Source organism: Aythya fuligula, chromosome 3 (genome assembly GCF_009819795.1).
Source record: "Aythya fuligula isolate bAytFul2 chromosome 3, bAytFul2.pri, whole genome shotgun sequence".
Taxonomy (NCBI): domain Eukaryota; kingdom Metazoa; phylum Chordata; class Aves; order Anseriformes; family Anatidae; genus Aythya; species Aythya fuligula.
In genome coordinates this window covers 22,818,637-22,843,219 of record NC_045561.1, presented here as the reverse complement: position 1 = coordinate 22,843,219, position 24,583 = coordinate 22,818,637, and the positions used below count along the sequence as shown (strand labels likewise).

At 40.8% G+C, this 24,583-nt stretch overlaps 1 protein-coding gene across 3 annotated transcripts; it reads right to left on the bottom strand.

Moving 5' to 3' along the window:
- Positions 1-1,269: 1,269 nt before the first annotated feature.
- EPHX1 (epoxide hydrolase 1) lies at positions 1,270-22,721 on the bottom strand. Of its 3 annotated transcripts, XM_032183885.1 has the most exons (10): positions 22,643-22,721; positions 22,088-22,242; positions 11,869-12,053; positions 10,250-10,430; positions 8,177-8,404; positions 7,406-7,535; positions 6,623-6,837; positions 4,336-4,444; positions 3,840-3,965; positions 1,270-2,277 (listed from the first exon to the last, which is right to left on the bottom strand). In XM_032183885.1, the coding sequence occupies exons 3-10, from the start codon at positions 12,046-12,048 to the stop codon at positions 2,052-2,054; spliced, it is 1,395 nt and encodes a 464-aa protein (XP_032039776.1). In that variant the 5' UTR covers positions 12,049-12,053; positions 22,088-22,242; positions 22,643-22,721; the 3' UTR covers positions 1,270-2,051. The 3 variants fall into 3 exon arrangements, with proteins under 3 accessions (XP_032039776.1, XP_032039777.1, XP_032039778.1); XM_032183886.1 differs by lacking the exons at positions 22,088-22,242; positions 22,643-22,721 and adding an exon at positions 22,017-22,081; XM_032183887.1 differs by lacking the exons at positions 22,088-22,242; positions 22,643-22,721 and adding an exon at positions 21,521-21,961.
- Between the last annotated feature and the right edge of the window lie 1,862 nt (positions 22,722-24,583).

Genomic DNA, 24,583 nt, shown 5'->3' with positions numbered 1-24,583 from the left:
GGTCACTTGAATTGTTCAGGCCAGAGAAGAGGAGATTGAGGGGAAACCTCGTCGTGGCCTACAGCTTCTTCACAAGGGGCAGACGCTGGTCTTGTCTGTCTGGTGACAAGTGATATGACCTGAGGGAAAGGCACGAAGCTGTGACAGAGGAGGTTCAGGCTGGATGTTGGGAAAAGGTTCTTCACTGAGGAATGGTTGTCAGGCACTGGAACAGGCTCCCAAGCGAAGTGGTCATAGCCCCAAGCCTGCTGGAGTTCAAGAAGTGTTTAGACAACACGTTCTCAGACATGGTTTGATTTTTGTGTGGTCCTGTGTGAAGCCAGGAGTTGGATGTGATGATCCTTGGGGGTCCTTTCTAGCTCAGGATATTCTATGATAACATTGAACCTTCTAACCTTTTCTTTCTGAGAAGAGCCTATTTTAGACTAAGCGAATGACTATTTACTGCCTATCTATTCAGAACTGACCAGCCTAAACCAGAAATATTTTGTAAATACAGACATAAATATTGACTAATTAAAGCTGTTACAGGTTAATATAGAATTTGTGCTCAATACTAATCTGGAAGCAGTCAGCTTTACTAAAGAATTCAAGTACAGTTGAAGGCTCCATGTCAGCACTGCAGTCAAATCTTGCAGGAAAAGCTCAGAGCTACTGGGCTTTCCTCTGCTAGCACCCAGGTGCAGAAACACCAGGCCAGAGTGAAGGTAGTGAGAGCTCTCATCTCTGCTCAGAAAAATGGCTGAAACTGGTCCACCAGCAGTCTGCCCTAATGATGTTCTGTCACGGCTTATAGGTGGTTTTGAGCACTAAAATTCAAATGTGCCCAGCAGCAGTGTTGACTTGCCTTCTGCAAACAAACTGTGGGAAGGAGCAGTAACTGCTACTTAAGAGCTCCCATTCCACTTCATATTTTAAATTAACACTAATCTATACAAGTGTTATTAATGGATTATATTTCCCTATGCTTGAAAGGTAGGGAAGTGTATCAGAAGTGATTAGAGAACAAATCCATACTAAAATCAGTCACCTGACTATAGTTTTAAAATGTTTGAAGCTCAGCTGCACGTACTAGGTACTGCTGTTGGCAAAAATACACTGCCTTTCAGGTTTCTTTGAGCAGTTTACCTTTCACCTGACCTCTGTAACAAACCCAACATAGAAACAAAATCACAGCTAGTCAAAAGTTTAAAGCATACGTATGTGCAAGTGTTATTCAAAGTTTTAATGCAAATTTCCTTTACTTTTATCTTTCTATTTTTTTTTTTAAATTTTATTTTAAGAGGTGTTTACAGTAGTACCCCATAGAAGCAGTGCAAAGCCACGGTGTCTTGAGCCTGTCCAGGGCTAGGATTTTAGTTAAGAGCACAAATTCCGTGCAGAGGCTACTTGGGCTGTAATTACGCCTACCCCCAACCCCTCCTTCTGGTCCAAGCTACAAAAGCCTGTGTGTTTCAGCTACTCAGCTAACGCTCCAGCTGCTCCTCACACATTGTTTTCCTAGGAGCCTGGTGCAGGGGAGCTGAGCTTCCTTCCAGCCAGGAAGCTGCTTAACAGCACAGGCTGGAAGAGAAAGGCAGCCAGCAGCAGCCAGCTGGTTGGTTTAATGAGCACTGTAGATCAGTGCTGATTAATTGATACACTCATTCAAGTCAGGTCTTGCTTGACTGTTCCCCATTGTATATGTGGGGAATCTCACACATACATCAACTCAACTTTTACTGCTGTTGAGAAAAAAAGCTGTTGGTAATAATTAAACCGAGTATTAGTAGTGGTAAGGTTTATTTCTCAATTTCAAAATAAGAGTAAATGGTATCAGAGAACAGGCTTTAGAAGCTTCTGCCTGGGGGAGAAAATAACCAAGCAACCTTCATGCTACATTCTTAGCGTAGCTGTGCTAAAAAAGAAAAATCCTTGGGTTTCCAAGGTTGTATCCTGTCTCAGCTATCCTGCAGTTTTCTTGCTGTCCTCTTATATCTGGTCAAGAATAAGATCTGATTACAGTAGACTTAGTAAGCAATAAGCAATTACCCTGCTTTTCCTAACTGGAATTATTCTCCTTTCTTTCTCCAAAGTTGCTCTTTCTCTACTTTCCCGACAAATTGCAGAATATCTTCAGCAAGAAGCTCAGGTTCCTCTAAAGCTGCGAAGTGGCCGCCTTTAGGCATCAAATGGAAAGACACTATGTTGGTGTATTTCTTCTGGGCCCAAGCCTGGGGTGTGTGCATGACTTCATTAGGGAAGGAAGCGATGCCAGTAGGTACTTGTACTGGGAGCCTGAGAGAAAAGTGAGAACAACAATTTTATCTTTGAGACACGTAATTCAGCAAGACATGGAAAGTCCCATGAAAATGTTCCTCAACAGATAGGTGCATGTGTTAGGCAATTAAAAACTGACTTTCAAATCTTAAATTTGAGCACTAGACAATGCTTCAGTCCCTGGAAAAAAGAAAAAAAGGAAGATGGCTATAATTTTTTGCATACACTGATGTATAAGGCAGTGTTGCTAGGTATCCAGGGCATAAGAGTTAGAAGAATGGAAACTAAGAAGACAGCCCTAAGAGGCAAGTTTCCTCAAGCTACATTCAGGGCTCAAAAGTCATGTATTGAGGGGAAAGCAAACAATTTGACAAGGGCTGAAGAGAGATTTATAGTGAATATTACAACTAGAACATGTTGAGCCCGTCAGGACAACTGGAGGGTAAGCAGGGGAAGAATTTATCTTGAACCACTAGCTCTAAGGCAGGGATGGGGAAAAAGAGAGCAATAGTAGTAAATATATGCTAGCTCAAAGGAAACATTTCTTAACATGAGTATTTGTCCTCTAAAGTGTCTTCCCATAGAAGAAGGCTCTTACTTTTAAGTGGCACGAATGTACTCTGCAGAACATTTTCTATAGGAACAAGTAGAGAGAAGCAACTGGATTTGAAGGGAAAAGTATCTTAAAGTGGAACTAGCCATGCCTGTTATAAACAGCAGTATTTCCTAGGTTAAAATATCCCATACACAAAAGCTGCATTAGCAGAAGTGACAGGTTTTAAAACTTAGAACAGGGTGCTTACTCTTATGTATGTTTTTGAGACTCTTTCCTCTAGGCACGTAAAAGCTTGTTTAGCTCATCTCATGTAGGCAGAACTGGAGCAGAATACTGCCCACAGTGTAGCCACAACAGCTTCAAAAATTGAGTCAGCTTCCTGGGAGCATCATTTCACAGCTAAATAAATGCCATAGCAGTGAACTGGAGATGTGAATGCCTTTGGGCAGGTTTAAACCTTCCCCAGTACTCAACCTGACAGAGGTATATGCAACCAAGCTGTTGTCACAAGTGCCTGCACATAGGAACATCAGTCTTACCAACTTCCAAATTATGCAACATTTGTCATTATACTGAAGTTACTTCCAAAGGTAGAACTTTTTTTTTTTTTTCTCCAGAAATAAGCAAACCGTGTCCAGAAAAGTACCAGAACTTCATAAACAAAACTGACCAGTTGACTCAGTATCCAGGTATCTAATTTAATAACTAAATTTAATTTAATAACTGAAATCAAATCTGGAAGTAACTGTGTACGCTCTTCCCTAGCTGGATACACCGTGAAGGGGAGGTCCTCAAGCAGTACTGTTCCAGTCAGCTGTCCTTGCTGGTGGTTTGGGATTCAAACCAAGTTATTGTGTTTTCTGAGCACAGTACATCAACTGACCTGTCCTGCAGAGAAACGCTGTGACACAGCATTCCTTTTCCTCTGCATTTAAACTTGGCAGCAACCATAAGGCATAAGCAACCTATCTGCAATCATAAAATTAAGTCCAAGGCAAAAACATTTAAAGGAAAAAACACTTACTTCTCATGTTTCTGTGTGCCTATTCCCTTCTGCAGATTTTCTTTGTAGAAACGCATTGAGGAGACTATGCAGCCTGACACCCAGTAGATCATGATATTGGTAAGAAGATCGTCCAGGTTAAACTTCCTGAATAAGTGAGCCCAGAGATTGCTTAGTTAGAACTAAATACCATTTTGCATTACTTTAGCAGGGACTTGACTTTGGTTTTGTTGTAAGAGATAAAAATAAGGTAGGAAAAACAATTAACTCATTAAGATTTTCACTGAACTAGTTTTTAATCCACAAAAAATGCAGGGTGTATCTCTTTTAAGGAGATACAAGGGGGAAGAGAGCATATCAGCTTTCATGGCCTATTTGTATGCTGTAGTACTGCACTGCTTGTGGTCACTACAGACTCCTTATAAGATGTGAGGTCATCTGTGCAGACAGAATCTTATTTAGCTATGACTTGTGGCATAGTCGCCTCATCCAAAATGGCATTAAAGGAAACACTTACCTCTCTAGTCCTCCATCCTCCAAATTACGGAATTCCAGATCAGTCCATGTAGAAAATTTCTCCAAGATGTATGCAGCCAGTCCTACAGGAGAGTCATTCAAGCCACAACCTGAAAAGGAGGAGGAAAAATTAACTAAAATTGGGATATTCTACTGCTGACCTCAGACTGCTTTAGAAGCTGCCCACAATAATACAGGGTAAGTAACTTTACAAAGCAGTTCCAGCAAACTGTGTTTTTAAGTAAAGAAATTAGTAGAACAAGTCAGAGCCATTTATTGTTGGATCATAAACAGTATCTGTACATCAACAAGCTCCACCTTAGCTCACATTGTGTGTTTTCAAACTGATGTAGCAATATCACATTTCTGCTGGCTTGTGTGTGATTAAGGTCTATGTGCCAAGTAGGGTTTGCCTCTATTAATCTGGAAGTTGTCATGTATTAAATAGCATTACAGGGCCAAACCCTACATGCCCAGGTGAATTTACACCATTAACTAACAGCAAAAACTTTTTAAGGATTATTAGAAAGTCATTAAAGAAGGGCAAGGCTTTATAAAAAGGTCCATCTTCTATATTAGCAATAGCTAACTGCCTTAATGTGGGACAAGTCTTAACATACTTTTTATAGTTGTTTTACTTGGATAGAAAAAAAAAAAAAAACAAAACACACCTGTGCTTAGAAATTTGCTAATGTATCCTAGTGCTGTGAAATACAGGGACCATGAACTATCCCAGCTGCTCAGAAAAATCTTAGAAAAAGGTTTTCCTGAGGAACAGCAATATATTTGAAGTTCCACCCCTGCAGCCCAACTGACCCATAAGATGCCTGACACTACAGCTAGCAAAACTTTATCACTAATTGCTCTTTAAATGTAGTTGAGTTTTAGTTATTAAACAAGTAACAGACATATCAGATGCCAAGTGTTCCAAAAGTTACAGCTAGTATGCTTTCTAGATGTGCAGAATCAGACAAGCAATAGCCTGTTCTCACGTACTTCACTTAGATGGGAACAAAGAAGAGTACATCAGTTTACGTGTAGGAAAAACTTCTATCAACCCTAACAGCACAGAATACAGGCAATGCCAAGCCTCTTCAATCAACTGAAAATGAACCCAAGTTCCATGCAAATATCCTCATAAGTATAAAATCAGATCCATGTAAACCGGTTCGATCAAAAGCCAGTTCTGAAACAATCAAGAGATTAGGATCAACCAAAAGTCAGAAATGACTTCATTGCTGAGGATAGCTCCGTGTTGAATCCTGTTCTTGCAAGGTAGAACTGTGCCACCAGAAGGCTCAGGAAGACCTTGGCAGCCTCCCAGCTACCGGCTTTCCAATCTTTTCTTAAAGCAAAAAAAAAGGAATTGGATACTAGCAATTTTTAGAAATCACAACTCAAAGCAAGCCAAATTATTTTAAATCCATAACACTATCATTTTGCCTACATCCTTTAAGAATGTGCCTGCTTCTGTAGCTAAGTGTATGCAAGGACATGAAGAAATAGTTTCTATAGCTGTTTTTAATAAAATCTACAGTGAGTGAATTGCTGCTGCACTAAAACAAAATATATTCAGTATTCTTGACTCAGATTTCCAATTCAGTAGCAAAAACTATTTTTAAAACAGAAATGTTTAATACTTAGATACTTAAAGTGATTAACCAATATGAGTGATTAGCTCATCTAGAAAGAAAATTCATAGGTACACGCATTTTATTTTCTTGAAAGTCTGCAAGTGATTCATAACAGTGAGTAAGAACTAAATTTGACTTTTTCAGGTATTACTTCTGCCTATTAATAAATTAGCTTGTGTGCTAAAACAGCTAAAAGCTTCTTAGTTTACATCATTTTGATCGTGATCCATTCTCAATGGAGAAACTATCTTTTGTTGTCAGCATAGCTGCATTTGCAATAGAATTACAGTCCCCAATGACAGCCAAAGTGGAAAAGTATTAAACTATTTATGAAAATTAAGAATGTGGTCAGTGATACTTAGAGAGTGCTCAGTTTTCATAATTCACCCCTTTTGCATGCAAAAGTGAGTTTAATATTATACACCCATCTATTGCCTTTTACAACTTCATACAGAAAAAGAGACTCTTTTAAAAACCTCTGACCTTCCTACTTCAATTTCTTCTAGCTTTTTACTTCCATTTCCCCGAAAAACTCATTTTCTGCCTATTTTAAGCAGCATATTTTGTTTCTGTGACATTATAGCTAAAAATTAAGTATTCTGAGCTCTAAAAACATTTTTTTTAATTGTTATTTGCTTTGTTTGTTTTCTATACCAACGGTATCAGGCTTTGTAGCCTGTATGTGAGCGTAGCCAGATTCCGACAAGATCCTGTAGAGCCCCTTTTTCAAGAAGGGAAACATCCGCCTAACGTCTTCTTCCTGGAAACCGAAGAGCCCTGGAAGATAGCGGCCCAGCAGAATGGAGAGCAGGTGGGTGAATCCCATGTTCGTAACAGAGGCTAGATTTAAATGAAGACCTTTCAGATGGCTAAAAATAAAAACAGAAAAAGGCCCCACAAATTACCAAAATAAAATGTGATTCAAAGTTGTTATGTTTAGAATGTGTCAAAATGTTATAAAATGTTCACTTTAAATACTAAATGCTGTATTACATATATTATTATTGTAACAAATGTTATATTATATTTACAGTGTACAACAATAGACATACTTAAATTCCAATCCACTAATTACATTATTGTTCATGACCTTAATTGTGCTTCACAGCGTGGCTTTTCACAAAAAACAAGTCAAAGTGGCAACTGCCAGGAGCCAGAGCACACACATACAGACCCTCTTTTTTTTTAAATAAATACTTATCCCATTACAGAATCCCCTGGGGTCATCACAAAACACACAACTGTTCATCTTTTCAGAAGAAACCAAGGCATACAGTTCTGGATCACTGCTTAACATAGAGCACTGATGACAAAAACTACACAGTGCTTGTTTTTAGGACTTGCTTAGAAACAATCACGTACATAAGCAATAACTATTTAAAGAATAATACAGCTTTACATGCCGATCATGCAGCACTGTACCAAAGGGATACTCACCTGGGAGCTATCTGGGCCAGATTGGTGCAGATGAGCCAGCCCCAGTCACCACCTTGTGCGTAGAACTCACTGAATCCCAGTCTGAGCATCAATTCATAAAATACCGAAGCAGCGCTTACAGAATTAAAGCCTGCATTAAAAAAATAAAATAATTTAAAAAACCACTATTGCGTAAATTCCAGCTGCTCTTCTGAATGTGCAGCATTTATTCTCCCTGGCATAAAACAATTCCTAAAAAAACACAAGTCCATTTTTCCTTGCCTGTCTGACAGTCTACATAGAAGCCCTTGTCACGCTGTCCAGGTAAGGCTTAGAGAACAGGCAGAAACCAGGAGAAGTCCAGCTTTCTTTACAGCCTGGTGTTCTCCCGACCCTACTAGTTCTCCATGTATTTAGCCTGCTAAGGGGTTGCTGGACTCCTCCTAAACCAGTCATACTCCAGCCGAGCCTCGTCTGAGGCACTAAGCATGGCCCAGGGAATGTGTTTCCATTTTGTCTCTGTGCCTACAGAACCTTATCTTAATGATAACTAGAAACTTTTTAATTCATGGAGTTGTAACTTCATAACTTTTTATAGTCCTTTGTAAATTATCTAGCCATTGCTCCCGAAACTAATGTCATTTGCAGTCATATCCAACTCTCTCTTTCCCCATGACACACAGGGTCTTTGTTTCTACACTGGCAAAACAAGAGACAGAAGTTACAGAAGTAGGGGTTGCCTCATTGTAAGACTAGGCTTGTGTTAGCTCAGTTTCTTCTCATATATCGTACCTTTTTTGTGGGGAGCTTCTGAGAAACCATAGCCAGGGATAGAAGGGCAAATGACTTCAAAAATGTGTTCATCGCTGAGGCCATGGCTGGCAGGGTCAGTCAGGAGAGGAATAATTTTGTAAAACTCATAAAATGAACCGGGCCAACCATGAACCATTAATAATGGCTTTGCAGACTGGCCTTCAGGCAAACAAGGAGGCTTTACATGAACAAAGTGGATATCAATGCCTGTAAAAAAATAAAACAAGTAATTAACATGCCCAAACTTACCATGACACTGAAACTAATCACAGAACAGATTCTGAATAAATCTTTTAACATCTTCTTTGTTTTTTTTTTTTTTGTTTTGTTTTTTTTTTTTTGTGAGCATGCAAGCACCCTGCATTTCTTTGGATCCATTTATCCAGGAACCTTAAAGTACTTTATAATGGGCAATTAAGCATCACAGCACCTAAATGAGGTCGGTATATTTCTGTTTTAAAATAAATTGGCAAATTAAGACATAGAAGTGAAGCAATCTTCAAACAGTAACACTGTGACTCACACAGCTGAAAGGCAGAAGAGACAATTACATCATTTAGACCAAGTGCCCTTATAATTGTACTGAAATATCCCTATATGGCACCACCTAGGTTTTGGCCAGCCACAGATTTTTCTTCCTGAAAGGCATACAATTGCAGCTTTAAGGCATCAAGAGACAGAGATGCCCCCCATCATGAGCAGCAGCAGTTTATTTGGGGGCATTAATCAATTTTCTTGTTTCACTCATGCCCGACTTCCCATTTGAACATATCTGGCTTCTGTTTCCAGCCACTGATCCTAATGTTACAGCAAAAGGAATTTTAAAAGCCATTAGCAAGTATTGTCTGTCTGTTGAGACCTGTAAACTAGTCACATATTAACTTTTGACAAACTAATCATGCTGAATTTGAGATTTGAGAAATACATTGCTAAAGGAGAGCTAAAGAATTCAATTTTGTGATTCTTTTCTACCTTTTTCCAAACCTTTCCGTATAATTTTTGATAAATTAAAACAGAAAAAATGTTCTTGTACCAGTCTCATCAGTGGTAGGTAGAAAGGTAAAAATTGCAGTCCTGTTTCCTTTGTGATCCTTACAATATATTAGCAAGAGAGATCACACAATGTTGTACTAGGAGCTCTGGGTTAACCACTTTTCCTCAAACCTGTTCAGGGCTTTGCTTTCCAGGAAATGATAATTTGCTTTTAGTGGGGCCTGAATGTCCCATTTCTTGATGAATTTAAACACATTTTACTTGCATCAACTCCACCTCATCAGCAATCCCAGACTCTCTCAATGACTGAGATTTCCTCATCCTTTACAATTCTGTGGATTTCTGCATTCTTTTAAAAAACCTTCCAGCCATGACAGAAGCTAAGAATCTGATATTCCACATGTTCGATCTTGTCTTTTCATGGCCCATTTCCGTAATCATTCTTAACATTCAAATCTTTCTTCCTGTATCCAAACACACTGCATTGTTGACTTTTTTTTACCTTTCTTGTCTCAGATAGTACTCTGATGACCGGGCAGCACATCAACCCTAAGGGAAAGGCATTCTGCCTTCTGTGAGGGCTTGAAACGGTGCAGCAGAGCACACTGGCCCTCCCAGTCAGGGATAACCTGAGCAGCCAGCCACCCAGCTGATGAGAGCTGCCAGGCTGACAGCATCACTATGACAGCAGCAGCTGGGGAACTACATGGACCAAGAGGAGGCATCTGTGGGTATTTTTGCGCGACTGCATGCAAGGCAGGGAGCATGGCTACATCTCAAGATCCAGATCTGTTGCCGAATGCCTGTGCTTGGCTCCTGTTAACACCAACTGACAACCCATCCACGCACAAGGGAATTATATCTGTCATTCCTTGTCCTAAAGGCTTCAGTTGCAATGAGGCAGCTTCTCACTACTGCTGCAGCAGTAGCAAGGATCCATGTCATGCCAGCTAGGGAGGGAAGGCCCATGCAACATGACCAAGAGCATTCTTATGGCTGCGATGCCTTGTAGACAAGATTATGTATTACTGTTTATTTCTAAGAGAAAAAGCCACGCACCTTGAATCTTAGTTTTGAATTGTGGGTACTTATTGAGAATTTCAACTTGTTTCTTCCAGTTGAACTGGTTTTTCCAATAGGAGACAACTTTCCTGAGATACACTGAGTTTGTTCCATAATGGAAGCAACTGTCCTCCAGTGGCTCAGTGAATCGAGCCTCGTCCAGCCTCCTATACAAGTCCTGCAGGGAAAAGAAAAAAAGGAAGAGACATTACAAGCACTGCATCTGCTATCTTACGCCCAACTGAAACAAGAGCAATAATGAAAATAATGTCTCCAATGATACCTGTGCCATTTGCTGATGCTCCATCAGCTGTTTCAACTCTTTTTCTCCCCCAGATGCCCTTCCTTCCTCTTCCACTTACAGATGTTCTTAGTATTTCCACTGCCTTTGTTTAGCAGCACTGGCTAACCCATTTGCCAGGCTGATAACCACAGAGGACAGCACCCAAGGCACAACAGGGAGCTGTGGAGAAGTTTGCTTATGGTACTCACCTCCACAGAACATTGTTATTTTTTTTTTCTTTCTCTTTTTTTTTCTTTTTTCTCCCCACCAGCTGATTACCAAAAGCACCAAAGTGACTTCACAATTTAAGTCTTGTTGCCTTTCCGTGGTATGTTGCTCCCAGGGCTACCTTTAAGCCCAGCCTCACGATCAATGCATGGATCTGGCTGAGATCTTTTGCTCTCCTTCCCAAACCAAGGTGCTGGGCGTCCACACCAGGAAACACTGAGGGATTTCGCAGGGCCACAAAGTTGGTGAAACAACTGGAGCAAAAGTTTCCAAATCTATACTAACTTTTCAAGTGACCCTGCTACTGTGCTTCATGGTCATGGGGAATGCTGACAATACTATAAATTCAGTCCAAAATCACTCAGCAGGGAAGAGGAGCCAAAAGCCCCTTCTTATTAGAAACAGAACCACAGAATAGTTGAGGGTGAAAGACAGGTCTGCAAATCCAGCCCTGCTCAAACCTCTAAGAGGTTTAAACTTGAACAGCATTTTCTAGTACAGTGATAATAAGGACAACTCTCACTTGCTAAGATGAGTTAGTTGTATACACTGTCTCTTGCCTCACACTGAACAGGTAGTCTCAATCTAGACAAGAAATATCTTGTCTATACGTAGACCAGAATGTAAACTAACTTTTATTTTGGTCATTTAACTTGTACAGAAAGCATGGATTTTTAAATGAAGCTTTTAACACATCTATACATACATGTTTTTTCCATGTTCAACATCTTTTCAAAATGTTTTTGTAATTATGTCCTATCATAACTTAAATCTCCTAGTTTACTTAAGAATTTATTTAGAAAAAAAGGTTTGGCTACTGATGGATTATGTACTAATAGCTGTCATAATACAGGATTGTGTTTCACAAAAATCCGTAGGTTAGAAGTTATGTAGCTTTATGTATGCAGTATGAGAGAAAAACATATTGGAGATCAATGTCCACCAATATTACTAAGGAGAACAAAGTCCTAAAAATTCCAGAGCTGAGGAAATAGAAATCCATTACAAACAAATAATATGAGCAGTCCTATAATTACTTCTAAACAAGTAAACATTTATTTGGCCATTTCTTACTCTGCTTTTCCCAGTACAGAGATTTGCTTACACTCAGATCTTTTTCTGTAGTTTCCACCTTAAATGGCCAAATAGTTGCATCTTCTTCAGTGTCAGGCTTTTGGCCCCTGCCCCACCACCCCTCCTTAAAGGATAATGTCTCTTCTTTCTTCCTGGAACGTAAGAAGTAGAAGATGATAGTCCCCAGAATCAGGAGTATCTCAAGCAGCATAATGCCTGTAAGAGAAGAACGGAACTCTGGTGAGACCAGTCAGATTGTTCAGAGACACGTGATGTACTTCGTAAAGGCTACACGGGTTTACTTGCTTTTTATGATAGGATTTGATCTACATGTTTACATGATGTTCTGTCAGTCTCAGGATATTAACACTTAACAGGATATTAACACAGTGGCCATTGATTGCTGCTAAATGTCAAAAGTAGAAGGGGTAACTGTGGACATAATTCAAGTTAAAGCTTTCTCTCCCTCTCAAGGTCTAGATTTCCCACAAATTCCAAAACAGAGCATCTCTTCTGTAAGGCTTACATATCTTTCATTACAGATTTGGAGGATGAAAATCAAGATGTGTATACAAAATAAGACGTGAGGAATATGAGGGCAGCCATCTTGCATCTTGCTCCCCAAGCAATGAAGTTCTCTCTGCTCAAGAGAATGAGTAACGTTTTCAATACCTTCTCACACATTTAAGTATGAGAAATGTATGGAAAGAGGGTTGGGAAACAGTGATGTCACCTTTTTAAGGCATAACTTTAATGAATGCCATGTTTCAAACACTCATACACCGAGAAACTGATAAAACATTAAGTACTTCGAAATTTCTGTACGGCAAGCATTGTTCATGGTACTGAACAGCCTACATTTTCTCCAAAGCAGGGAGGTTTTGTTGGTTTTGCTGCTGCAGAGTAATTTGATGCTCTGAAATTGTTCGGAGTCAACACGTTGTCCAAAAAAGCAGCTCCTTTATTTACCCAGTGTGCAATAAGCCAACTCACACACACTCAGGAGAGATGCTGCTTTTATTCAGGCCTGGGTGCCCAGTGGATTTTCCGCAAATAAAGCACACCCAATGCCAGCTTCTTTGTTACATTTATACCTTGAATTCATGCATATTCTACTGATCTAATACATATTCATTCTAATCTACATGAGCCGTGTAATTGTGTGGCATCGTTCTTGGTTCCTTTCCAGGCCCTTCTGCACATGCCTTCCTCTCGTTGGGGTGTCCCTGGTGGTCTTCCCTGAAGAAGTGCCCTAACCCCTTTTATCCAAAATGGTCACACCCCACCTAAGGGCTACTTAAGGCTACTTTCTCTTGCCACCTTACCTTCGTTTCTTCCAGAAGGAGCATTTTGTTCCTGATCAAAGGGAACCTAGCTTAAATGTAAAACATAACTTTTGTCCTGTACTATACAAATGGTACTTGATTATAGGGATGCTCAATTAAACACCGACAATACCTCTTCTTTTCCAAGGGAGGGTTTGTTCTGTTACAATCAGAAGGGACCAAATGTATTCCTGGATCAAAATAAAAACTGCAGCCAAAGTTACTAGGAGTTCTCGTGATTGTAACAGGATTAAAATTGACCTGTCTTTTAAGTGCCTTTATGTGGCCGGACTTGTTTTAGTCAGCTTCTTAAGTTTAATTTTCTGAAGGCTGATATGCAATAAATAAGGTGGCTGGATAAAACCATCAAAATAAGCACCCAATAAAACATTCGTAGGAAAGTCAGGCACTGAGGAAATAGGACAGCAAGCTACAAGAACTTATTGCTTACACGTACAATTGCTAGTCCTGCAAAGTGACCTGAAATTCCTTAGTCCTCAGAAACCAGAGAAAAGGGAATGACAGGGACCGGAAAAACTTGATCTTTTTATTTGTTTCAGTGGTCCTTCCACAATATCTGTCATTTGAGAAAGCACTACTTCTCCATCGTGTTCACTGGAGTACAAGACAGCAATCTCTTCCCACTTCCACCATACTTGAGGCCCAGCTTATCCCAGAATTAAAGAGCACAATTAAATTTTACTGCAGAGCAGAACTGGAGGGACTTTTAGAAACCTCAAAGCACTTTACATAGAAATAACACCTATCACAGTATGTAACACACAGGATTTCTATTACTAAATCTTCACAGAGAACAGCAATTTCCCTGAAATCACAGCACAACTCTGGTCATGTCTAGACTACAAAGGTTTGCCAGCATAGGTATGTAAACACCGCAGAAGGGGGAAAAAAAAAGTCAAATATTTGGCCAACTTCAGTGTATTTACAAAGACCTACCACAAAGAGCTACAGCAAAAGAAGAGAGCTTCTTTCAGTGCCAGCCACTCTGGCAGGATGGCTGAGGTACCTAGAAATCAGAGGACTCTTTCTCATGGCACACGCCACTTCAGCGTTGCCCGATAAAGGTTCAGCTTTATTACTTGCTGCACAACAAGCCAACCACACGCTAGGTCGAGATGCCGTTTATTTCAGAATCGCTTCAGTGTGGGTACCAGACAGTTTCCCACAAGGCTGGGACACACAAGGATTTCCCACACCACCCTTTTATACTATCCTTTATCAACACCTTTCCCGTTTGCACAACCCCCTAGCCTCTGACTGGTGACAGAGTTAGCACACTGAAGCACTCTGCGCACCTGCAGAGAGGAAGGGGCCCTTCTTGGGCTGGGGTCTCCCACCCCAGGGGTGTGATCTTTACTATTATGAGCACAGCTCACGTTAGAGTACTCCTCTTCTTTGTTTCTCAGCCAACTACTCACGTTAATTTGATTGGTGACGTATTCAAGGGCAAGGTCAGAACGTTTCCCTCAAGAACATCGACACGGTGGTCTTCCTGACGAGCAGTTCCTCAATTAATCACCCTTCAGACATCTCCAAGGCCTGGGTCATCTTGCCCTTCCCTCAAAGCACATATTTTCTCTCACTCAGAGTTAACTGTACACCGGTATCATCAGCACCATAGCTTCTACCAACAGATGACAGCGGTGCAGCACCTAATGCAGAACTGCTTTGCCCAGGAACAAAATCCCATCCCATTTTCTAGCTAGCAACTTCTATGTCCTAAGTCACTGGAGTACCCCAGCCATGAAAATATTTCTTCCCATCTGCTCTCAATGAGACTAGGGAAATCAGATCTTTCGCAGCAGAACACGTGGGAAGGATTCTGTGTAAATGTGCACATTTTGCATTCACCCAGGTATGTGCAAGCAAACAACTCACTGCACGAAAAGATACTTATTTCTGTGATTAATTCCAGATGCAGTGCCGGATGAGTTTGCTGACAGTCCAGTGGTAAGTGCCAAAAACAGTTTCAGGTCTCACAACAACTCCATCTCCTGTTGCAGAGAACTGGGGTCAATGACAATCAGTTTGCACGGGATGTTTCGATTTGGAAGAAGCCACCTCTGATGCTGGTTGGACTCCTTTTGGTAATAGAGATCCCAAGTTGCTCTCTGTGTTCAATCTCTCAGTTCACTCGGAAATGCCTGTAAAATTTCTAGTTACAAAGAACACAGGGGCCTAGAATTCCAACTATGATGTGTTTTTTTCTCAGGACATTGCAGGAGGAGAAAAGGGCAAAGTGCATCAGCAGAATTTTACCTTGAACCACTTCATAGCACACTCACAGGGATTGTTTTGCTAGCGGTGAGTTACCGTACCACCGCGCGCTGGTACCAGCCTCTCCAGCCTGTGCTGAGGAGACCGCTCAGAGCAAACACATTCCATGATAGCCCGAGTTTGCTGCTTGAGCTAATTCTCTACAACTTCCGTGTGGTGTTTGAACAGCATAAAGCAGCCTCGCGAGGCATCTGCACCAGAACTGCCTGCCCTAATCGTGATTGAGAACTGCTATGAGATGGAAGCTATCAGCCCCTTACACTTGTTCCATGGTACAGCAATACAGCACCACAAATGTGGAAGGATAAACAGGTACAAGTTTTTATACCTGCAGTTTTCAGAGATGTAACCAAAGGGCTGGTGTATTTATTCTCTAAAATCTCATGATTCAACCACGGTGGCATGTTGACCTTAGAAGGAAGTATCTCCTTTCAACCCACGGTCAAGAACTTGGACTCCAAGGCTCTGCTGTTCCCCAGGGTGGATATTGCTTGTAGATAGCATTTAAATACCTTATACCTCGGTAGCATTTAACTACTTTCTTTTCTAAAGAGCCCAAGGAAGAATGATTTTGTTCTGCTACTTTAAAAACATGTTTTAAAAGGAAAATGCTGAAATGTGATGGATCCCAATAAGTCATCCCAAAATCAGATACCCTTGAAGAAAGGTATCTTGCTGTTCATAAGAAAACCTCAAAACTGACTGTATCTTACTGCTCCACGTTGATGGCACTTTTTCAGCTTTTTATTTTATTTTTTTCTCCACTTCCCTCTGTTACATTAACAGCAGTCCAAATAGCTCCACGGGAACAGAGCAGTCATTAACATCAAAGCCATGTCCTGTCTCGTGCCCTATCTTCATCAGGATCCAGTAACAGATGTTCTAGACAACAGTGCTATTTATTTTTTAGAGCAGTCATCTATGAAACATCCCAGTGGTAAAATTCCCCATCTTATGCTACGAGTACTTGTTCGTCTTTGCCTTTCAGCAGCAGAATCCATGGGAAATACATTACTGGAGAAATAAGGAAATGAAAGACTTTCCACTTAACCTTTGGAAATCTCGTGCACTCAAAAACTCAAGCACTGTGCAACTCAGCTGCTATGGCTTGAACAACTCTAAGTGGTGATACGAAACCATATCAGTGCAGAGCAGGTGAAGCAAAAGCTCTACAGAGACCACACTGCTTTCACACATGTGCCAGAGATTATCATGATCAATGTTAACAACATTTTCTCGCTAAGGTTGGTTTACTGGCAGATTACAAGGTATCTGAGAGCACTCAGCATACCCCAATGCTGTCAGATACGAGGTTTATTATCCTGATACAGGTTAATTATCCTGCAAGAGAAATAACTCAATTTAAAAATGTTTCAGTTTATTTTTGTTCTGTTACATAATCCCCCACCCCGTTAGGTTTTTACTGAAAATGCACCCTTCTGCCAGAGCATCGTTGTTTACAGATAGATCTATCTGCCTGGAGAGCAGCAATTCCAGGTGAGTCTTCCCAACAGATGTGACAGGCAGAACAACCCACTGAAGGGCTTCACAAACCCACAGCAGCTGTAACAGGGTCCCTTAGCACAGGCAGCCTAAAATAGGCTAAGACAAGGCACAGTTCAGAGGTTTCACCCTCAATCTGGTGTCCTACCATCTCTGGGCATCACATTTTTGTCATTTTATGACACCAGAAACAAACAGAAAACCACAAAGTGAAGGCATTTGTATAAGAAAAGCCTCCTGTTTATGTAGTTTATGGAACATTGTGACAAGCTTCAAAATAGCCTAGCAATGCAGGAATTGCTTTGCATAGAACTGATAGTATCTCCCAGGTGAGTATAAAATGGTGCGTTAACAATGTATTAAAATAAAAAGGTAGGCACTGAATTAAATACAGCATCCTACACAGGAAAGCAAATCAAAGACAGGAAACCCAAATCCAAGGGAGTTTCTGACTTGTCTCGATAAGAAATTTAACATTCACATTTTTTATTGTCACAGGGAGGTGGCACACTACGCTATCTCCAACACCGCAGGAAGAGATGCTATTATCCTGTTCTACGATCTTTTTCTAGGTTGCTCGCCATCAGCAGTCAGCTGGCACAGCAGTCCCTGGTGCATTCTTTTCCCGGAGGAGGATGTGAGTACCTGACACAACGTTCCCACCTATTCTCCAATACTATGATAGTCCAGCAATATTCTCTCTTCAGTGCCACACTGAAATCTGGTAAGAACTGAGACCCAAGCCTAGCTAGCATAAATGAAAAGTATTAGAGGATTAAGTTCACCAATTCACCACACCCAGAGAAGGCATATTTAAGTAACCCCTGGCTGGCCAAAGTTCATCTCACAATCATAATTTAAAATATTGTATGCCACATTTTTAAGAGGAAGATGCTTTACACGAATGCATATTTAAGCATCATTACTTGTTCTTTCAAATCCGTGCCCAGCTTTCTTTAAAAAAGATGTTACATGCTGGTTAAAAACGTGTCTTGTAATCTCAGTCTTTCTTACTTTGTTTTTATGATATTTGAACAGACCCCCACTTCCTTCAAAGAGTCAAAAAAAAAAAAACAATAAACAAACCCTGCAGGCTGCATAAAGACACAGCGACAGCATCTGCCCTAGGCTCTCTGTGACTCGTGTTACTGTGATCAAATGGCTGGACGGTGGGCATGATTTAGGGGAAAAGAGATCTGCTTCTTTGCATCTGCAATAATTTCTTGTTTAGGACTCTATAAACTGAAAAGCTGCTAAAGGATTCTTAAATCAGCATCGTTCAGTTACAATAATTACGGGCAAAAAGAACTGTTTAAACTTTCATAATAACATTTGATAGCTACAACATTAAGGTTATCTAATGCAAAGACTTTATCCTGTCAAGCCTTTACCCTCTTTAATGATCTTCAAATTCCAACAAGAAAAAAAAATATTTGCAAAGAAGTGGCAGAAGCCTGGCACACAACTTAGGGGTGAATGCCTCTGAAAGCTGGGTCTACTAGAGACAACTCTCCCAAATCACAAGCCACAGTTAAAAAAGTAAGTATGACATGCCAGTAACAAGTTTTTAAAACAGTTCACAGCCACTATCCAGCCAACTAAATTCCAGAGACCACTGAAATAGACTCCAAAGAACATCTTGAGCTTTACTTCCACATTTGCTTTGAAATGTTGAATTTGAAAACAATTTCTGATGTCTAAAAAGAAATTATGAATTGGACATTTTCCTATTTTGTCTTCTACCAGTTTCTAGCAATAACAAGTGTAAGCTCCTCTTTCTGTGCCAATGTCAGTATTTTACAGAGGGGAATGGAAAAATGTGGACGTGAACCAAAAAAGTTTGACATTACAAGTAAGAAAATGAGATTGAAGTAATTGTTCCTCAGACCTTAAGGTAAATTTAGGCTCTATTTTTAGCTTCACCAAATTCTCTAGCGCTAAACAGTAAGATGTTGCCTTCCTCCCTGGCGACAGCATTACTGCCAATGTTTTGCTCGGTCTGATCTCTAGATAAGACTCAGATTCATCCTGTCCTGGCTGGCAGTTTGGCAATGATGTTTACAGGGGGATTTTCTGTTAGACTAATTCTCTTCAGATTCTTTGGTGAAATCACAGAGATCTTAGCTAGCAGCTTCACATGCTATTTGAGTTAACACTGTTAGAAAACTGTTATTAAAACCTTTAATTATTAACATTCGCAGAATTGGCATGTACATGGTGCCTTGCAGAGGAAAGAGTGCAGACAGTATCAAGTCCTGTACTCCAAATGCATAAGAACAAAGTACATGATAATCCTTCAGTTAAAATAAGGTGTAGAGATGGTAATAATGAATACTATAAACATATAAATATAATAATGACTAACAGAAACACTAAAGACAGTGAGATGAGGTGTCACACAGTAAGTTTAAATTAAGATCACAACTCCAAGCAGTAAGTGCAGCATGAAGGAAAATGTGTATCAGAGTTTTTAAAAATTGTATTTTTCTTAAATAACTGTGATTATGCAAACAGGAAGAGACAGAAACTTTTTATCTCTCTATAAAGACTTCATTCTCACAGAGAAAAGGGACTTTAGATGATGAGAAGAGGAGCGGAACAGATGGTAGTCATCATTTTCTGTCAAATACTGCAACACCAAAAGGATGTGCCAGTGTAAACATGTAACAAGAACAATTCTTGCTACTCCTTCTCTGTCTTAATAACAACTAAATATTTAATTTCTCTTTGGATTGAAGGGCTTCATTTAGAAACGTACTACCTGTACCCACCAGATTAGAGCAATTAACACTCAAGATGAAGCAGCCAAGAGAACTAGGTCCTTCAATCAAATTATGATTCATAATACTTAGTCACTTCACCTGATAGAAAGATCTTGTCTATCTGTTAGACAGCGGAGTACATCCACGGTACAGATGTAGTGGCCAGAGAGGCTGAACAAACTGATAAAGCAATAATTAAGTATCTTTAAGGCAGAGACAAAAAGAAAGTAAAATATCTACTGCTGGGTGCAAGAAAAAGGAGAACTGCTTGAGCTGGAGAGAGAGTAAAAAAAAAAAAGAAAAAGTTTGTTCAGCCTTTACTAGTGGGCTACAACTAATCACTTCCAATAGATGTACCAAACAAGATGTTGAGATGTTGGAGGAATGCTGGAGAACAGCTCACTTTTCAGAGAAGAAACACAGAACATAGCTCCTGTTCTTTACCCCAGTAGGATCCCTCCACAAACATGAGCACAGCTCATTTCCTCATTCTGACGAACATATTAGAACAGGGCATCACACTACTCAAAACAGGAACTAATGAAGCATGGCTAGCACAATTCCCACAAAAATATTCTCAGGCTTACAAATCAGAACGCACTCAATCAATAATACTGTACTCGAATATAAATAGAAGCTGATAATGCCACTCTAAAAACCAAAAAAGCAAACAAACAAAAGCAAAAACAAAACCACAGAACATAAAATCCAGAGTACACATCTTTATGTTACTTAGCCATCCTGCTATGTGTGGAACGTGGCCAAGAGATTAAAGCAAATGCCATTTTAGAAGTAGATCTTTGTTCCGTTTGCACATACAATGATGCTTTTAATTAAAAATAATGTGTTCAGAGGAAGAATCTGGGAATTTTTCAGTAGTCGCTCTCAGAAGGGGAAAAAAGTATTTTCAGCCTTAATTACAAAGCAGACCAAAACTCTTCAGAGAGAAAGATGCTCTATTTTCCAAGTCACTTTTCTTTAGGGACTTAAGCAGTAATTAGAGCTCTGTTTGCCACATTTGGAACTTGCACATTAAAGAAGACTGCCCTTATTCTGGGATCACGTGTTGTGTGAACAAAGTATTCTTGCAGGCTCAGCAAAGCAATGCACACTACCACAAAGGTTCCTCTGCTTGTCTGGAATTTGAATACAGCAACTATAATGCGAGAAGTGAGCACAGGAATATACACAATAATCAATTCATTTTGCCTACAGCAATAAGCTATACTTCATCTTCCATCATGCTTTGCTACTTCTCCACCTACAAATTACCTGACAAACTGTCACTGAAGAAACAAGATTTTCTGGGAGTATTACCATTCAAAAGTTATTATCCCAAACCTTCTCATTCATGTGTTGTAATTAATTAGAACAAATTTGGCCATGCATATGCTATTAAGAAGTCTGAACTTATTTCACAGTGCTTACCATAATAAAGCAGTGTGGTTCTATGTCTAAAAATATTGAATATGTCTGAAAGTTTTGCTGAAATCCTGCACATACAGGCTGAAAACATGGTTTTACCATATATAATGACTACATGAAAGAAGTATCAAGGGTATCAAGAGGATTAAAAAAAAAGTTTTTAAAACACCTGATAATCCAAAACCTATCTTAGACAATTCATAGAGACAAACAGCTACAAAAGTTACTACCAACTGTGCTCTATTTTGAACGAGTTATTTCAACATCACGACTGCCTACATTTACCAACAAAACAAAACAAAAGAACACCCAACTAATAGAATCTAGGAGAAGTAATGAACAAGCAGAGTTTATGTAAATGTGTACCTACAACTTTTTAGATATGAATTCAGATGGGAAAAGATGTCGAATGAACAGTCATAAGCCTGACAGCGTGCCAGATCCTTCTCCACAAAGACTTCAGTTCTGACAATGACCTAATCCTTGTCTTTGGACAACTTCAACCGTGGATTGATTTTCTCTAAGCTGCCTAATTGCTTTTGGTGCCGCTCTTCCATTGATTTTCAAACCGCATGAGCAATTTGTGCACTCAAGTCTCAGTCTTAGCTTACTTCAGAAAGGAGCACTATCCATTTCAGATGAGAAGCGTGACATCTCAGAAGAACAATGTCAATCAAAACATTAACCTTACATTTCTGGACGTACATGTACATTTCAGACAGTGGCTTTTAGGATCAATCCTATCTTGCAGGTTCATCTACAGCAACCAGGTAAATTTTCTTATTTTAGCTATAGCCATACTATGAAAGTAAGGGGAAACTGCCTACTTCAACAGGATTGGAAAAGCAGAAAGTTAAGCAACGCACTTGATTAGGAATGGTTTTATCTGCAGGGCAAAGTCAAAACTCCAAGTGAATTGTGACAAGACGAGCCAAACCTCAGGACTGTGAGCATGTCACTTGCTTTTCCTGCAGATCGCTCAGCTGGGCAACGAAACGCAGCTGTTGGGTTTTGCAGGTTGTCTTCTCATCCCTCGGGCGCCTCTTCAGCAGCAGAACTACGTGCCTGGGACTCGGTCAGAGAGGTTTCAAGCTGGGACATAAAAAAGAAAAAAAAGAGTTCAGTTTATGGGGGGCCTTAAATGGGACAAACAGGGCTGGCGGCACAGAGCTGCTTGGGATGGTGGCTCCCACTCTGATGGAGAAGCGCAGGAGGGACTTCCCCTTCCCGGATCCAGCCCCGAGACCTGCCCCCAGCCCGCTGCCGTTCTTTACCCTCCAGTAATGACCGCGGCCGGTCCCACCAGTAGGCAGCAGGGCACCCGCCGGTGTTTAGGGGGGGCAGCCCGCTGCCCAGCGCGACCCAGCCCCGGGGCAGGGCACCCGAACCTCGCCTCAGGCTCCCGGCCGGGCTCGGGGCGCCGCGGGAGGCCGCTCCCTCAGCGCCTCTCCTCAGCCCGGGGCCGCTGCCCGCACCCCCCCGGCCCCGTTACCTGCCGCGGCCGGAGCCGGCACCGGGCTCGCCCTGAGGCTCCCCCCGGAGCGAGGCGGCCGGGGCCGGGAGCTGGAGCCCTGCCGCGGGGGCGGGCAGCGCCGGGGCCCTCCCCGGCCGCAGCGGGGCTGGAGGAGGAACAGCCCTGTGACCCCTGGCGGGGCTGCCTCGCTCCCTCACGGCTTTCAGCCTCTTCTGCCCAACCATCCCGGTCTGCTCGGAGTCGTCCCTTGTCCCAGAGAGCATTTAGTGGCGCTTTTCTGCTCTTTCGCCATGAACAGCGATAGTAATCGCTGTTAAAGCGGGTTACTTTTGGAATTTAAAGCAGTCTGTGGCTGGTCTCTTCTGAATGTTAAGGCTTGTCTGGATCGTTTTCTTCATGTATACCAAACACGCTGGCCTCGAGTTCTGCCCTTTCCAGGGCATCTATCCTCACCAACAGCTCCATGCTTCTTCCCTTGAGATGCCAAGCGCAAATTCCTTAACTATTAGTTTTTCTGCACTTTTCTGCACACCGTGCTTCTGGATGATGAGCAGGACTCTCAGACCCTGTGGCCATAGCAGTAGTAAACAGCAACAAGCAAATAAGTTCCCTCAGTCACACAGAGGGCAGAGGAAGGTTACACCAGCTCTTCACCTGCTTTCCTCTTAACTGGAACTGTTTGGGCCGTTTTCTGTGAAATCTGTACAACTTCCACAGACTATCAAAGGAAAATGGAGATGCATATATCACTAAAACCAAACTCCCCGGTCCAGCATTCCTTAAAATTATTTTTGCTTTAGACACTACAGCTGAGGCAGAGGAGCATTATAACCACCTTTAAAGAGCTGCTGTTTGTTAACAGCAAACAAAAATTAGGGGAAGGGTATGGCCATGGTAGAAGCTTACAGGACCAGTAGTGGGAGTGAAACTGCAAAGAGCTTTGACTAAGGAAGATATAAACACAGAGAAACTGGAAACTGTGCATGTGGTTATAGAACAGCTTTTATCTTACAATATACAGAACTATGTTTTAAAAGACATTAATGAGAATTTACTACAGATAATTGCTAATATCTAAACACCATGAGTTGCAGACTGGGAGACAGTCATCTGCCAAATGAAATAATGTAAAATAGTATGCAATTTACATTACAGGAAAGTAGATTAATTGCTATAATCTAGGTAGATATGCCAGAACAGGGTTTGAGCTGAAGAAATTTCTCATTTGCTAGAGCCTAAGTGCTCTATTTAATACCCAGAAAAATATTTTCTTTTACTGAATAAGGAGCTTGGTCATGCAGTTTATTATTAATGTCTGACACCTACACATGTAGTCTTCACAAGTGTGACAATGCAGAATCTCCCTCTACTGAGAGAGAAAAAATCTGCTATGAAATCCACAAGCAGAAGGAAGTAAACGTGTAACATTCCTCTTACAAAGAGAAGTCACCATGGTCAACTAAAAAGAGAAAATCAGATGAATACGTCTTAAAGATCTAAAGAGAAAGAAGTTTAAAATAAATGGAAAAGAAGAAAGGAATGAAGAGTCAGAAAATAAGGAAGCTTAATACAGAAGTCAAAAGAATGAAGAAGGAAAACACGTTTCTCTGATTATGAAATCAAAATGGCCCACTTTCACCATCACTGAAATCATATCCAGTAGGTGTTGCAGTGTTTGCAAGTGTTTCTATGAGTGGCCATCTGAATATGTTCTGCAAGCACCTTAAGAATTTACTGGTTTGGAGCTATTGCATGTTGGCCAGTTGCTATTGCAGTCATATATGCCTTTCAACATGCTGATCCCTCTTAACACCGCCCACCATTACAAGAATTACAGCAGTTTTATAAAACTGTGAAATACTCCTAACTGTGTGTTCAGTTCTGGTTACTCTGTTTGAGAGGCCACCAGGGAGCTGTAGCCTTTAGAGAGAGAAAATCATCTACAATCTTTGGTTCTAC